The 15329-nt window shown below is 44.9% G+C and overlaps 1 protein-coding gene across 1 annotated transcript in view; it reads left to right on the top strand.

Annotated features, from left to right (window-relative positions):
* The first annotated feature begins 1827 nt into the window (after positions 1-1827).
* Positions 1828-15329, top strand: part of LOC146780157 (hydroperoxide isomerase ALOXE3-like) — a 401982-nt gene continuing 388480 nt past the window's right edge. Inside the window, exon 1 of the mRNA XM_085639147.1 lies at positions 1828-2000. Coding sequence (XP_085495273.1) covers positions 1854-2000 — 147 coding nt within the window. The 5' untranslated portion in view covers positions 1828-1853. The remainder of the gene's footprint in view (positions 2001-15329) is intronic.

Genomic DNA, 15329 nt, shown 5'->3' with positions numbered 1-15329 from the left:
ACAAGTGCTTGGTGTAACGTTTTAGCTATGAATGCACTATGTATACGTTATTATACATTGACTCCGTGGGTTCCATTTTGTAGCGGTGGCCATCTTATGGTTGCCCTCACATAGGCTATATAGCATGAAGCGAAAACGGGCCTTTTAGAGCACATGTGCCTTTCTTTGACTTTTCTGTGACCTGGGCAGCTTGGCTCCGCCACCCCAGGTCAAACTGGTCTCACGAGTTCCCCGTCCTCTGGCCACCTGTGATTAGCATCAGGGCTTGACACACCATAAAGTCTTTTCATCCTACACAAGCCTCCGGCTAATCTCTTTCACACCTGACTGTTCCTGCTTTATGGCTTGTTTCCCAAAACAGGAGATGCTCATGTTTATTGGGGCCTATCGATATCTGATGTGGGATCTGAGCCTTGCTGGGTAAATAATTACGGGCTGGCTTAACTGGAATGTGGGATGGTCATCATGACTCTGCCTTTTCGTTTGCAATGTATACATGTGAATGACCAACTGCAAGAGAAGGGCGGTGTTGCCCAGAGCGTAACATTCTCCATAAAAGAGGAGACTGGTTTCTGTTATGCAGACTGCCTCATTCAGTTGCTAAGGCTTCTGTGTGACGTAGTCTCACTCATTTGAGTTTAATAAAGATGTCTTTTCATATTTCAGCTTCTGTTGCCAAGTTCTTTGTTATATTATCAAGATATGCAGAATTTTATAATACCACATCAGGAAGTACTCGAAGTCATAGGGTGCTACCCCTAGCACCTCTGGGGTCTCAAAAATTGGAGTACTTCAAGGTGACACACTTCTCTGTATGTCCTACACAAGACTCATATGTTGCTTTAAAGAAACTACGAAAAGGCATCATCTGTTCGAAGGAAATACACTTGGGCAACAGGAAGTGAGATTAGTGAAACGTAAAACCCTGCATTATTGAATTAGAACTCTTCTAGAGGTTTAACTGTCGTGGATGAAATATCAATGACTATTTTTACTTCTGAAGATAAGGACGTGAATATAGGGCCCAAAAGGGACTCGTTTCAAAGTTGTTTATGATTCCTACTGGGTCTGGGTACTAACAGGACCTGTCCCACTTAATGCCCTGACTGCAGCCATCAAAGGTCACAGCAAGTGGTACTCACGCTCCCCATAGCCAGTGCTTCATTTGTCAAATAATAAGTACCAGGGCTCTCGTCAGGAGGCCACTGGTGCTTGCACCATTAATTGTTCCTGCCATGATGGCCATGTTAATATCAACACAACTACTAACCATCACAGAGGTAAAAGTGTGACTCTACAGATTATTCCAGGCCCCCCAAAGCTATGGCTTGGGTGGCAGGTATTAGTCTTGAAAACAGCACCACCATGTGGCAGACTGTCATAAGTGCGGGTGCTAACAATTAAGTGCTGGTTCTGAGCACCGGAAAACCGGCTCAAATTAAGTACTGCCCATAGCAAATAGACAGCACAGGTCAGAGATAAACCCAGATGCGCCCTCATTGTCTCTGTACAGTCACATGCACACCAAGAAGTCACTTCTAGTTATCATACAGGTGACTCAATGACGTAGAAAGCACAGCTGCATGTGCACGTAAAGCGTTAAAAATAACACCAGCTTTCTTTCATTTGCTGGACGGGCATTTGCCGGGCCCAGAGGGTTCACTAGGGAGGGGCTTCCCCCCTCCCCTCTAGAACCGAGCCTGAGCATCTCCACCTGGGCGCACCTCGTAGTATCTGGGCCGGCCTCCCTGGGTGTAAAAGGGGTTGGGTTTTGTTGAAGGCGCTGCTGAGTTCCTTTAAAGGGAAGGAGTTCACCCCGTGTCACCCAGGACCGCAGAGCTGCTCTCGTGGACATGCCTGACTACAAAATAAAGGTGGAGACCGGCAGGGCCTTCCATGCCAATACCCTGGACTCCATCTCCATCACTCTGTTGGGGTCCCTGGCCGAGGGTGAAAAGCGGAGTCTCAATCACCTTGGCTTTGATTTCCTGCCAGGATCTGTGAGTAGACTGACAGTTTTAGGCGCTGGGGCAGGAGAGGGCGAGTAGAGTAAGGTGTACAGTGCATACACTATTGCATTTATATGTCGCCTGCTACCCTTGATCGTTTATAGTCGTAATTGTCATTAAATAGAAAGTGGGCCGTGCTGCTTCGAGGCGCTAAGGACCGGAGTTGCAAATGAGAGCTGCCAATGCGGGTGGCAGGTAGCTTGAGCAGCCCCTGTAGGTGTCTGTAACTGAGGGTGTTTGTCATAGCGCACCTTGCCCGTCACTCGAGGCGCCTGCAGGTAGGTGTTGTTACTCGATGTTTACCTACTTAATACTTAATAGACGTGTTCCCGCGCCGGCCCTGCTTTCCTTCACTCATCGCCCCACTCTCGCATTTTCCTCGATTCCTCTCCCATGAACTAGGTCTTCATCCTGCTTTCCTTCGCTCCTCTCCAGTTTTTGTATTCTTCCCAGCTGTCCAGTTTTTGCTCCCTTCCCTGGCCCTTTTTCTCTCTCCAGCTCTCCTTCTCTTCTCATTCTTTTATCACCACTCGCTGCTCTCCCTGCTACATTTTCTCCTCTCCAGTTCTTGCTGGACAAACTGCTTTCTCTCCTGTTCCTGCTTTACCTTTATTTCCTGATAATCCTTGCTCTCCCCTTTCTCAATATCAATCTTTTTTTTACGAGTTACCAAGCTATTTTTATTTAAAAAATATGCAACGAATCATGTTTAATTCCCAAAACGTTGTATAAAACCCCTCAATCAATAACTCGTTTTACTCACCTTTTTAACTCCCGTCTGTCTCTATCTGTCAGACCATTAAACCTCTTTCTTTCCTTCTCACCAGTTTCAGCACTTTCAATGTATTCCCTGCTTTCCTCACTTCTCGTTTTTCTTTTCAGCAGCTGCAAATCTTTAAAATTCCCCTTTTCCCACTGCAGATTTTGCTCAATATTGTTACAACAATCAGCACAGTGCTGGAATTAGAACACATTTTATCCGGAGAATCCATAAATTGGGGGTCAAGGTGCGGCAAGTGAAAGAGGTGGAGTCACAAGGGGAGGGGGAGTCATGGAAAGCAGAGTCTGAGAGTCAACTTATACATTTATTCAGTAGAAAAAATATGCTACATAGAAATTGTCAACAAGGACAAACATTGGAGTAAATATGTTCTACTTAATTAATGTGCTTGCTGCAAAACACTTCGGGGCTTATTTACAAGCCCCTTGCGCCACTTTCAATATGGGAAAAAGAGACCCAGTGGCAGCGCAAGGAGCTTCTAAATAAGCCCCGCCATGTACTATGAAGACCGCAGATTTGTATGTTCTGTAATTAGCTCAGTGGGTTACTGCCTATGACACAGAGATCCTTTTGTTACTTCCAGTATGTAAATTGTAATCCTTTTAATATAGTACTGTGTTCTATGAACAAGCTTCAACAAGCATTGGCATAGCCAATAGGTCTCGCTTTTGGGACCTTATAAGTATTTAGTTATGCAGCACAATATCCTTGGTGCAACAACATCAACTGTTGCATGGCTAAACACTTATAAGGTTCCAATGGCGAGACTTATTGGCTATGTCAATGCTTGTCTTTCATAGGTGCATTTGCATGGGTGGGGGCGTGTGGGTGAGAATGAATCAATGGCCGAATGAATGAGGATTACATGAATTGATGAACGAGTGCACAGACAATTAATTGATGTGCTGCATTCATGTAAGCCAAAAACTTTTCATGAAACGGGACAGCCTTGGGGGATACCAACTGCGAATAAAAGACAAAACTGTTAAAAGTTGAACTGGAGACACAGAAGCATCAATATGATCAGGGTGAACTACCACTCGCTGACCTGGAGCTGTATTATTCATTTTTGCAATTATAGTACTTATCTAAAATGGTTGGAGGAAGGGTTTAGTGCTGAAAGGTCAATATTGGCAGATATACATGGAGACGGCGCAATACCTTATCACTCTGATGGCTCATGTATGGGGAGAAGACAAGTGTAGTATGAGAGGCACGCAACATACTACCTTTGTGGGGCCTACCACATTTCCAGATTCATCATAGATCTGTGGTCACGCAGGGAGCACACATACATGGGACACTTATTCAAGGTAGGTATGTTGGCCGGATTTAAGGAGACGCAAATAACTTGGGGTTCAGAGAGTATAGTTTTGATTTACTGCAGATTCCCACTGCAAAACTAGAACATCTCGAGTTGGGTGAGCTAATGGGGCAAACGTTAGCTGGACGGTGATATCTATTTTTTATAAGGCATTACAAAAGGACTGCTCTTCACACTAAATTGTAGCCAATGTGGGAATAGGATTGTGATAGAGCTTTGCAGATGTGGGATGGTTCCAGGCCTTTATGTACATCAAAATTCATCAGTTATGCCAGATTGATTCTAGTAGTTCAGATTTTTGCATAGAGTGCATCTTACCACAAAGGTGCTACTTAGGCTTTGCCCAAGGCAGATGCCTGCCCGAGATCTCAAGAGGGAAATTGCAGTTTTCACATGTGGTATGGTTGTGCAGTCACTGTATAACTTTGGGTATGGGAATGGAGCAGATACTATGTGGAGTTGTATGCAATATTGCAGGGAAAGAAGTGGGACCCTATATCTAGGGATAATGTAAGACACCCAGGAAAAGGAAAATGAGGTCTGTAAGTAATTCAATTTGTGTTCCTAAAGAAGATGAAAATCTCCTTCTTATCCAATAAGTCAAAATAGTTTTCTTAAGTTTATAACCTTAAACACATGTGCTTCTTAATCATGTAGAATCTTCAAAATTAATATAAATTTGCATGCATACAAAAGTGAATAAAAGACACAGTATTACAATTTCAAAATGGACCACATTTCTCAGTCTTTCAAATTATATCTCTAGAGCTGCTGAATATATAGTAATTGCACTGCAGATGAGGTGTTAATCGTCGATAGAATTAAAAAATGCCGGTCTACAATTACAATGACCCCATGGTAAAAGCAACAGTATTAAGTACTTCTTCCCTGGGACTTCAGAACATTTACAAAAGAATATCAGGTGCGAGGGGGAGGAAATGTCATCACAGGGACACAGGGTATTCATATTCTCTGTTTCTCTACCCTTACAGCATAATATATTTTTTAAGAATTTACCAAGCACACCAACAAGCTTCTTCCCAGGAGGCCATTCAACCAGCCTAGGTACTGTTCCATCAGCATGGAAAATACTGAAGTCTTAACAGTTGCTTGCTTAATTCTATGTTTCCCACCCCTGGAAGGCCCCAGACTGAAACAATGCAATTTTTTTTTCTATAAGACAAACATATTTTCTCTGTGGCTGAAAATGTAATTTCTTTCAATTTTATTCACCTTAACAAGTATAGTGAAGCCAGGGAATAACACTACAGGAGTTCACCCCCAAGTTTTCATTCTAAAAAATGAATGGTTAGCTCAACAATCTGATTAGATGTTTCTGACGTACTGGTTAAGTTGAACCCACCACTGTGGTAAGACAAATGTCCATTACTGCACTTGCCACTTCTATAGGTTTCGTTTTTGCATAGTCTCATAAGCCCATAGATACATGGATATTGCAATACTCTGCCACAAACTTAATTTCAAGTGGTATCCCATTTACCCTGATAAGATTTCATTTTCATGTGCTTTAGACATCATTTTCAACTTAGCCACATTAGTTTTCAGACCAAGTTGAAGAGTTCAGTTTATTCACCACCAGTCTGTTTAAAACACGCACTGAGCTCAAAGCATCAACAACAGTCAATTCATTTTACTGATCGTACCTGACAAAGTCATGCCTCTCTGTACTCACATTATATAGCCTACCACATGTAGTAATATTGTATACCTGAGATCACGTCTTGTACAGCAAAGTGTCGCTCCCCAGACCCCATTCATTATCATTGCATGAACCAACCAATTCTCCCGATCCATTACCTATACTAATAGTGTACTGCTGAGCCGACTTTGGTTTTATTTACAGTACATGCCTGATCGCACACCAGCGCAATGTCAGTGCTTTGTTGAGCCCACCCTTAGTACTGACAGTACATGGCAGCTGCAGATACTGCGAGGGTCTGGTTGATCCCATTCCCATTTTCAGCATGCCAAGGTATGAGCGACCTCGTATGCGAGCATGGCATACAGCGTAAGCCCCCTTTACATGCATAAGTCCCATTTACGTGCATTAGCCCCCACAACTTGGGCCTGCTTCTGTCCTCTCCTGCCACACTCAAGCGGTAATGTCCCCTTGCCTACCTCCAAGAGCGGCAGCCATGGCGCCAGGCAGAGCTAACACTCGGCAGAGCCGAGGTTCCCTCCACACACAGGACTCGCTCCTTCTTCTAACCCCCTGGGGGCCGCAGCGCTCCAGGCCCTCAGTCTCCGCACCAGCAAACCAAAAACCCCCCAACATGGCCACCGGTCCTCCTTCCAGTGCATGCTGGGAGCGGAGGAGACTACGTCGGGCAGAGGCACAGAGGTTGGAGCAGTATGTCGTGCCAACACCGAAGAAGGTGTTGGCACCTTCATGCCTTTTACTGTTGCTAATGAGACGGCCACCTTGAAAGGAAACACTATTCGCTCAATACATTAGTGGTATGAGTGAAATGGAAGAAGGTAAAGCAAATCTGACAAAAATCACACATATTTATAGTAAAAGTTTTTTATTACATTTAACATTTTATATTTGTACAAAATAATCAATAGTTACTCTAGAGAATGCTAATTTATTAAGCACATTTTGCGTTCTTCTGAAGTTCTTCGCTTTAGATGAAATGCAAATACTGAGGGTCTCTGGGGAATACTGATTGTTCCCGATGAAACGGTGCAGCGCAGCTACGAATGAACTGGGAGTGCGCAGGAGCTTCCTGTCGGAATTCCAGTGTGTCAAAATGTATAGCCAGCAGCATGGGACCTCATGATTCGTGGAAAATGAGCACGGGAGAAGTGACCGCCATCAACATTTGACAGCTGCTGCTAGTCAACCCGACTGGGGACATCAATGCAAATTTTCAGATGAACATGGTACGGACCTGGCAGTGCTACTACTAAAATATTACACTTCAAAAATACACCCAACAGTTCAATGTGTCTCAGAGCCAAGATGCAAATCGTTGTCTCAAATGCAAACCAGCACAAGCGCGCGCCTCGCGCGGCAGCAGGGGGAGGGGCCTACACGGATCTCTTGCGGGAGCGTGCAGCAAGGCACGATGATTGTGACCATATGGCGCCGCGCGCTCCCACAAGGGAATCACTAGACGTGCACACGTGCCATTGCAAGCAATGCAACGTGTGCACGTTTTTGCCCCCAAAGCTGTGCCGATGGCTAGGGGTCTCTATCCTAAGCAGCGCATGTGCGCTGCATAGGTGAGACCTAAAAAGCTGAATGCAAACTGTTAGTCATGGGTTTAGATCCTTTTTAGGTCGAGCCTAGCGGCAGCGCGCATGCACTGCTCGCTCTGCGAGACTGCTATAGTAGAGTATGGGAGAGAATCCATGCCCACTCTCCTTCCATATTTTTCATTGGCTTGTGACTTTGTCTTTCGTAAATGCTGCCTTCGGATTTGTTAATAAGCTTGTTAATCCCTCCTTAGTACGGCCTTGTCTTCATTTGTACCCTCCCATGGTTGTTGGTCCCTTTACTTTGTTTGTTTCACGGGACCAGTTATTTAGTCTGTAAACACTGTTTACTTTATTGAGTTTCTCTTACTACCGGCCGGCCATGTGCTGCTTCAGCTGAAACCACTTGTGTTTTTTAATCAGCACGGCAGCCTCGTAACATGGGTGCCTGCTTTCAATCACTTTAACCTGGCATACTCTCCTGTCTGTTTCAAACCCCCCTCCCCCTCAAGTGAAATGCATTTAGAAATGATTAGCGAATTAGGTCAAGTGAATTCCAGGCAGCACATAAATCTGTGCTAATGGGATGTAGCTGACAACAGCACACCTGTGGTACATGTCATGTGTACTAAAGCCACCTTATGGGTTGGAAATCAAAAGCCTGTTTTATAAAAAACTACACCACTACCACCAATACCACCACCATCAATAACACCACCACCAATACCACCAACACCAATACCATCACCAATAGCACCACCATCAATACCACCACCTCCATCAATAACACCACCACCACCAATACCACTGCCAATACCACCACCACCAATACCACCACCACCACCAATACCACCACCCACCACCACCACCAATACCACTGCCAATACCACCAACACCACCAATACCACCACCAATACCACCAATACCAGCACCACCACCAATACCACCACAACCACCACCAATACCACCATCAATACTACCACCTCCAATACCACCACCAATACCACCAATACCACCACCAATAACAATGCCACCGCCAATGCCAGTACCACAGCCAATGCCAATACTACACCACAAATCCCACCACCAGCAATACCACAAATACCACCACCAATACCACCATCACCATGAATACCACCGATACCACCACCAATATCACCACCACACCCACTAATACCACCACCACCAATACCCCCACCACCAATATCACCAATACCACCATCAATCACACCAATACCTGCACCACCACTATCACCACTAATACCAACACCACCAATACCACCACCAATACCATCACCAATACCACCACCACCAATACCACTACCAGCACGAATACCACTACCACTACCACCAACACCATCAATACCACCACCACCACCAATACCACCACTACCAATACCATCACCAATGGAAATACCACCACCAATCCTACAAATACCACCACCACCACCAACTCCACCACCACCACCAATACTACCACCACCAACACCACCACCAATACCACCACCACCAATACCACCACCACCAATGCAACCACCAATACCACCACCACTGCCAACATTATTATCACCGCCAATGCCAATACCACCAACAATGCCAATACCATCACCACAAATACCACCACCACCAATACCACAAATACCACCACCACTAATACCACCACCACCAATACCACCACCACCAATACCACCACCACCAATGCCACCAATTTCACCACCAATACCACCATCACCATAAAAACCACCAATACCACTGCCACTACCACCACCAGTACCAGCACCACCAATACCACCACCAATGCCATCACCAATGCCACCACCACCAATACCACTACAACCACCAATACCACCACCACCAATACCACTACCAATACCACCAATACCACTACCACTACCACCACCAATACCACTACCACCACCACCAACACCATCAATGTCACCACCTCCACCACCACCACCACCATAAATACCACTGATACCACCACCAATATCACCACCACCAATATCAGCACCACCAATACCACCACAACCAATACCACCACCACCAATATCACCACCACCTATACCACCGCCACCAATACCACCACCGATACCACTAGCAACACCATCACCATCACCACCACCAATACAACCACCAACAATGCCACTACCATCACCACCACCACCAATACCACCACCACCAGTACCACCACCACCACCAATAACACTACCACCACCAATACCAATACCACCACCATCAATACCACTACCCTCAATAACACCACAAATACCACCACCACCAGTGCCACCACCACCACTCATACCACCACCAACAATACCACCACCATTAATCCAATACCTCCACCACCAATACCACAGCCAACATCTATACCACCACCACCAATACCACCACCACCAATACCATCATCACCAATACCAATAGCACCACCACCACCAATACCCCCAATACCACCACTAATACCATACCACCACCACCACCAATACCACTACCAATACCACCAATACCACCACCACCAGTACCACCACCACCACTCATACCACCACAACCACCAATACCACCACCTCAGTGCCTCTCGCTCACTAGTAATAGCAGGGGCATTGTGCAAGGCCGAAGCTGCAGCCGAGACCATTTCTCCCTCCCTCCATGCCTGCCATAAAGCACACCCTGCCCTGCACCAGGGCAGGGTGTGCTATTACAGCTGGAGTGTTTTTTATTAGTTATTAGGCCAAAGATAGCAATGACTTTATGCAATGCTACCCTGCACATTCATGGAGAGGGCAGGAAATAGCCCCCCCCACTCCTCCTCCTGAGCCACAACAGTGTAATCACAGAGCGAAAGGTGTTGGAGCACTTTATTAGTGGTTATAGCTCGTATCATATGTAAGTCTCACTTCACACTTTGGGGCTGATTCCGATCCTGTATTTTTTTTCCCGTCCAACTTGTATCGGTAAATTTTTCCATACAAATCGTACAAGTCCCGCCCGACCTGTGAAGTACGATTCGTACGGGAAAAATACAACTTTTCCAGATCCGATTTGTACGGATAGGCCCGATGCGTACAAATCGGATGGGGAAAAGTTGTACGAGACGGACCCAGACACTTTTCCGTACAAATTGTAAAAATGCAGCCCGACCGTACTAGTACGATCTGGACCGGCTTTCCGATTTACGATTTGTACGGAAAACGTCCCGTACATGGGGAATGCCATTACCCGCTACGAAGTGAACTTTGTACGACTCGTATCCCGGGAAGAGTTGTTCCCGGGGTGCGAGTCGTACAGGGGTACGAGTCGTACAGGCATACACCCCTGTGCATTGTGTATGTACGGTGCATACCCCCAGTGCGCATGTACTGTGCGTACCCCAAACATCGCATACCCCAACATCGCGTATGTAGTGTGCGTACACCCAGCATCGCATACCCCAACATCGCGTATGTACTGTGTGTACCCCCAACATCGCATACCCCAACATCGGGTACCCCAACATCGCGTATGTACGGTGCGTACATACGCGATGTTGGGGTACACGATGTTGGGGTATGCGGTGTTGGGGGTACACACAGTACATACGCGATGTTGGGGTACACAATGTTGGGGGGGTACGCACAGTACATACGCGATGTTGGGGTACGCGATGTTGGGGTACGCGATGTTGGGGGTACGCACCATACATACACAACACACGGGGGTGTATACCTGTATGACTCGTACCCCTGGGGACTCTGCTTTTACGGCTGTTTTTGGCTCCCATAAGAAAAGAGCCGTGCGGAGTGCCGTAGGGACGAATCATACTTGATGGGCCGGAAACCGCTGCTTAAATACATACAGACGTCGCGTACAAGCTGTTCCGGATCAGAATCGTTGGGTTATTTTCGCCGTATGGTCTTTTGTATGATTTGTATGGAAAGAGGCTTGCTGTACGAATCGTACTTCCTAGGTTGTAAGAAAAGTTTACCAGGTACGAGTCGTACGGGAAAAACGCTCCATACAACAATTTGTACAGCCTTTTTCCAGGATTGGAATCGGCCCCTTTGTGTCTGAGTAAGTTACAACACTTACACATCTTCTTCACTGTACTATTTATCACTACTTTGAAGACGTCGCAGGCGGATCTCCTTCTCTGATATTTAGAATCTAACAAGCAGTCGGGAAGGCCCTTTATTGCAATGTAATAGGCATTTGCAAGAGATTAAGCTGTTGGTATTGTAAATTACAATGCCTTTTCTTTATGTTTCAAAACCCAAAGCATAAATAAAATTTACAATGCCAATAGCTCAAACTCGCGTGAATGCCAGACCTATTGCATTGCAAATGATTGTTTTTTCCCTCGATCTGTTATTCTTCTAACTTTGCAAAGAAACTTTCCTTTGGGTAGTAATAAAGTCTTATTCGTGCAGATAACCCCAATCACTGTTACATTTCAAATCTCCCTCACATCCGCTCAACACCGTTGCGGAATGGGAACAGACTGACCTCAGGTTGGCGGTTCCGATGGCATCATTTGGATGCAGCCACACACAGTGCTTGTGTGGCAGGTGGAAAATGCCCGCAGCATGAGCTCCCATAGAAAAATGGATGTTTACAATCATCCATGCACCCTGTAGTAGGCAACTCACGATGATGGTGGGGCACCATATGTGCCCCTATGGCAGGTTGTGGAGGCCGCAGAGGGTAAGGCCCCGGCTAGGGGCCCCAAACGACACTTTCCGACACCAGTTCCATGTGGGAAATGCCAACATGGAACTGCTGTCGGAAAGTGCAATCATAGTCCTTATATGAGGCCTTTGCGACTGGCCGAAGGGCTACTTGAGCCCTCGAGAACCGCGTTGGATTCCCCAGCCAGATTAAACTCCGACCACCATCATTATAATACAGCAGTCGAACTTTAAACCTCACAGTGCAAATACATCTCTTACTTGGGAACAGGCTGACTGAAGTCAAAAACTTGTCTTCAAATTATAGTTTCTCTGAAATACGTGTGAAATGGTAAGCTGTGCTCCTTTGTTTCCTTCCAATACATTAGCATTTACGTGGTAGGGTCAAGATGGCTCTCATCCAGGATAATACTTGAACAAGGCAAGGGCTGATGGCCCATTAAATCCAGTCTTTGTTTTAGGCCCAGCTGGTAGTGAAAATTAGAAAGCTCCCTCACTGATTGCATGTTGCTGCTACGAACGGAAAGCAGGCAATGTGCAAGTTTTTCTGAATTGCATCCCAGTGTCGGGAAAATACCTCAGGCGAAATTCAACATATTTCACTGGATCAGCAGGATCCCAGATCCGGCTTAGAATTAGCTACTGGAAACATGATCCGTTATGATCCTCCTCATTTCCTGCAGTGAATCAACATAATCCAATCACTATATATTGTATGTCATCTCACAAACCAGTTCTACTCTAAAGGGTTTTAAGGTAAGAAAGGAAAAGCAGAGAAACTGTAGTAGAAATCAGATATATCTAGGGCAAAAATGCTCCAGTTTTACCCCAACCCACATAAGCCACGCATGTGTGCATAGCCCGGGGCTTCAGCTTCATGGGTGTCTGTCACAAAGGAAACCTGTGCATTGTACTGCTTGAGGGGACAGGCACTAGAAAAAAACATAATCTTTTTTTTTGTTTTGTTAGTCCTGTTGGATGTCTCTGTCACATATTAGTGGTGACAGGGGCTCTTAGAAGATGGTCCAAAGGGAGGCAGTCCCTTTCCTTTGCGAATCATTTTTCTGACTCCTATTTCAGCAGGAAGGGCAGCCAAGTCCCAAGCTTTGATGTTGTCTGTGAGTCTGTAAGACAGAATAATGGTGGAGGTTTGCAAGGGCACCATGCCTTGCATTTACTTTAACAGTCGGTACCTCCTACAGCTGACAACTTCTCAAGAAAAACATTATCCCGTCAGACCCATCTACTACATGCTAGTATGTAATATCTTAGAGGCCCATACCTTTATAAAGCATTTGAAAAAGTGTTTTTTACAAAACTCTTCAACTTCACTCAAGAAATATCTTCATTGTGGATCTACAATCCAGATTCAGTCTAGAAAGAGAAGGAGTCAATCCTTCTATCTATATTGGATTATCTAAGAGTCACAGTGGCCCAGAACTATCTGTCTGCACTTCTATTGGACATATCACCAGCTTTAAACACTCTCCCTAACCGAGCAGTACTAATCAGTCTCAAGGACCTCTGCATACATACGATTGCCTCAGAATTGATCATTTTCTACCTCACAGGTAGTAGGCATAGTCTAGTATTCATGACGTCTTCTACACCTACCACTTACATTCTAGAAAGCAGTGTCACACAAAGTTCTACTGTTTCCCCTTTTCTCTTCAACATCTTTCTACTATCCTTGCCAGAACTGATTACATTTTACAATCTGACACATTACAACCATATGAATTATACACAGATCATGCTGAAAATGGACAATCCAGAAGCTGTCTAGACACTGAGACTTGATGATTGTCTCAGTGACTTACATGTCTGGATGTTGATTAATCACCTTAAACTCATCACTGCGAAAGCTAAAATCATGAACTGCTCCACATGGCACAAATATCAACATATGACCATGTAGCCCAAGCTATTTGATTTACCACTATCTACTGCTAGAGAAGAAAGAAATCTCAGGGTGGCCATGGACCCTGAACTATCAATGATACCACCTCTAAACAAAGCTGTAACAAACTTCTTTGACAACATTAGAAATTTAATAGGTATCTTCCCATACCTTTGAAACCAAGAATATATACATTTTCCACCCTTTGAGATATCCAAGGTTAACTAAGACAATAGCTTAAATGCATTCTTCCTCTGCTTCCTTATACTCAAACTATAGTAAATTCAGCAAGCAGCGGTAAGAACCATCAATCTCCTAGACCCCTGGGCTTACCAGTCATTTATTGCCTCCCCACAGTTAGTCTATCAATGTTTAAGGCTCTGTGCATCATCACAAAGCCACCACAGGAAAATAACCAGAAAAGGACTACAACTGAGTTTCAAACAACACTCACAGAACACTGCCCACTCCAGATTACTGGCAAGAATCATTGTCATCGCTTAAAAAAACAAATCTATTAATGGATTTGCCTTTTCTGTCCAGGACATACTGGTCTGCAACTCATGCTGGCCACACTATTAAATATGCAAAGCACTTAAATTTCATATGTGGGCCATAATCTGGCTATCTCCAATGTAAAACCATAAATGACCACTCCAGGCATAGTAACTGGATTGGCAATCCTCTAATAACACATATAAAAGCCATGACAAATAGGTTCATAAGGACAAGGTGCCCATAATGAGGTGAGAGCTTTAGACACTGGGCATGGACAAGCGGTATAGAGCATTCACCAACAGTTCACCATAGCCTTATGATAATATTTGCCCACAAGTATTAGACCCTTACATATGGGCCTTCTATAAACCAATAGTGAACACCCTCCATTCTATTTGCAGTCCACACTAGTGAACGAGCCGGTGCTAGATGATGGGCAATTGTATAATCTGAGATTTGTCTCTTGGCTGGTGAAATAGAGGAATGCAACTCTAGTCCTTCCCTTCAAATCTTTGTATCTCAGACTCTAATAATACATCAAAGGGCCGTGATTTCATGAACCCAGGTGACTTTCAGAATTTTCCTTCATAATTGGCTTATACATTTGCATCCCCCTAACTCAAGTGGACACCCTTCTGCGGCATTTAGGATAGAATGAGACCTGACAGAAATTCACAACCTCAAAGGGTGTGCCAAATCAATTTTTAGGGGTACCAGCCAATATACAGTTACAACCTGTCTGTTTATCTCCTGCACTTTCCATCTACCACACTGCTTCGCCCTACATTCCAAAAAATCTAAGAGTACTGTAAGAAAGTGGATTACTATTTGGAGTCGGTGACTGACTACAACCTGGAATTATACAATTTCTTGTAAAGGTGAAACCTCAAAATCTAAATATTACCCTGACCTCAGCACACTGGTAGCTATGGTACAA

Source organism: Triturus cristatus, chromosome 12 (assembly GCF_964204655.1).
Source record: "Triturus cristatus chromosome 12, aTriCri1.1, whole genome shotgun sequence".
Taxonomy (NCBI): Eukaryota; Metazoa; Chordata; class Amphibia; order Caudata; family Salamandridae; genus Triturus; species Triturus cristatus.
Note: the sequence above shows the minus strand (reverse complement) of the source record. Positions and strands in the feature narration are given on the sequence as shown.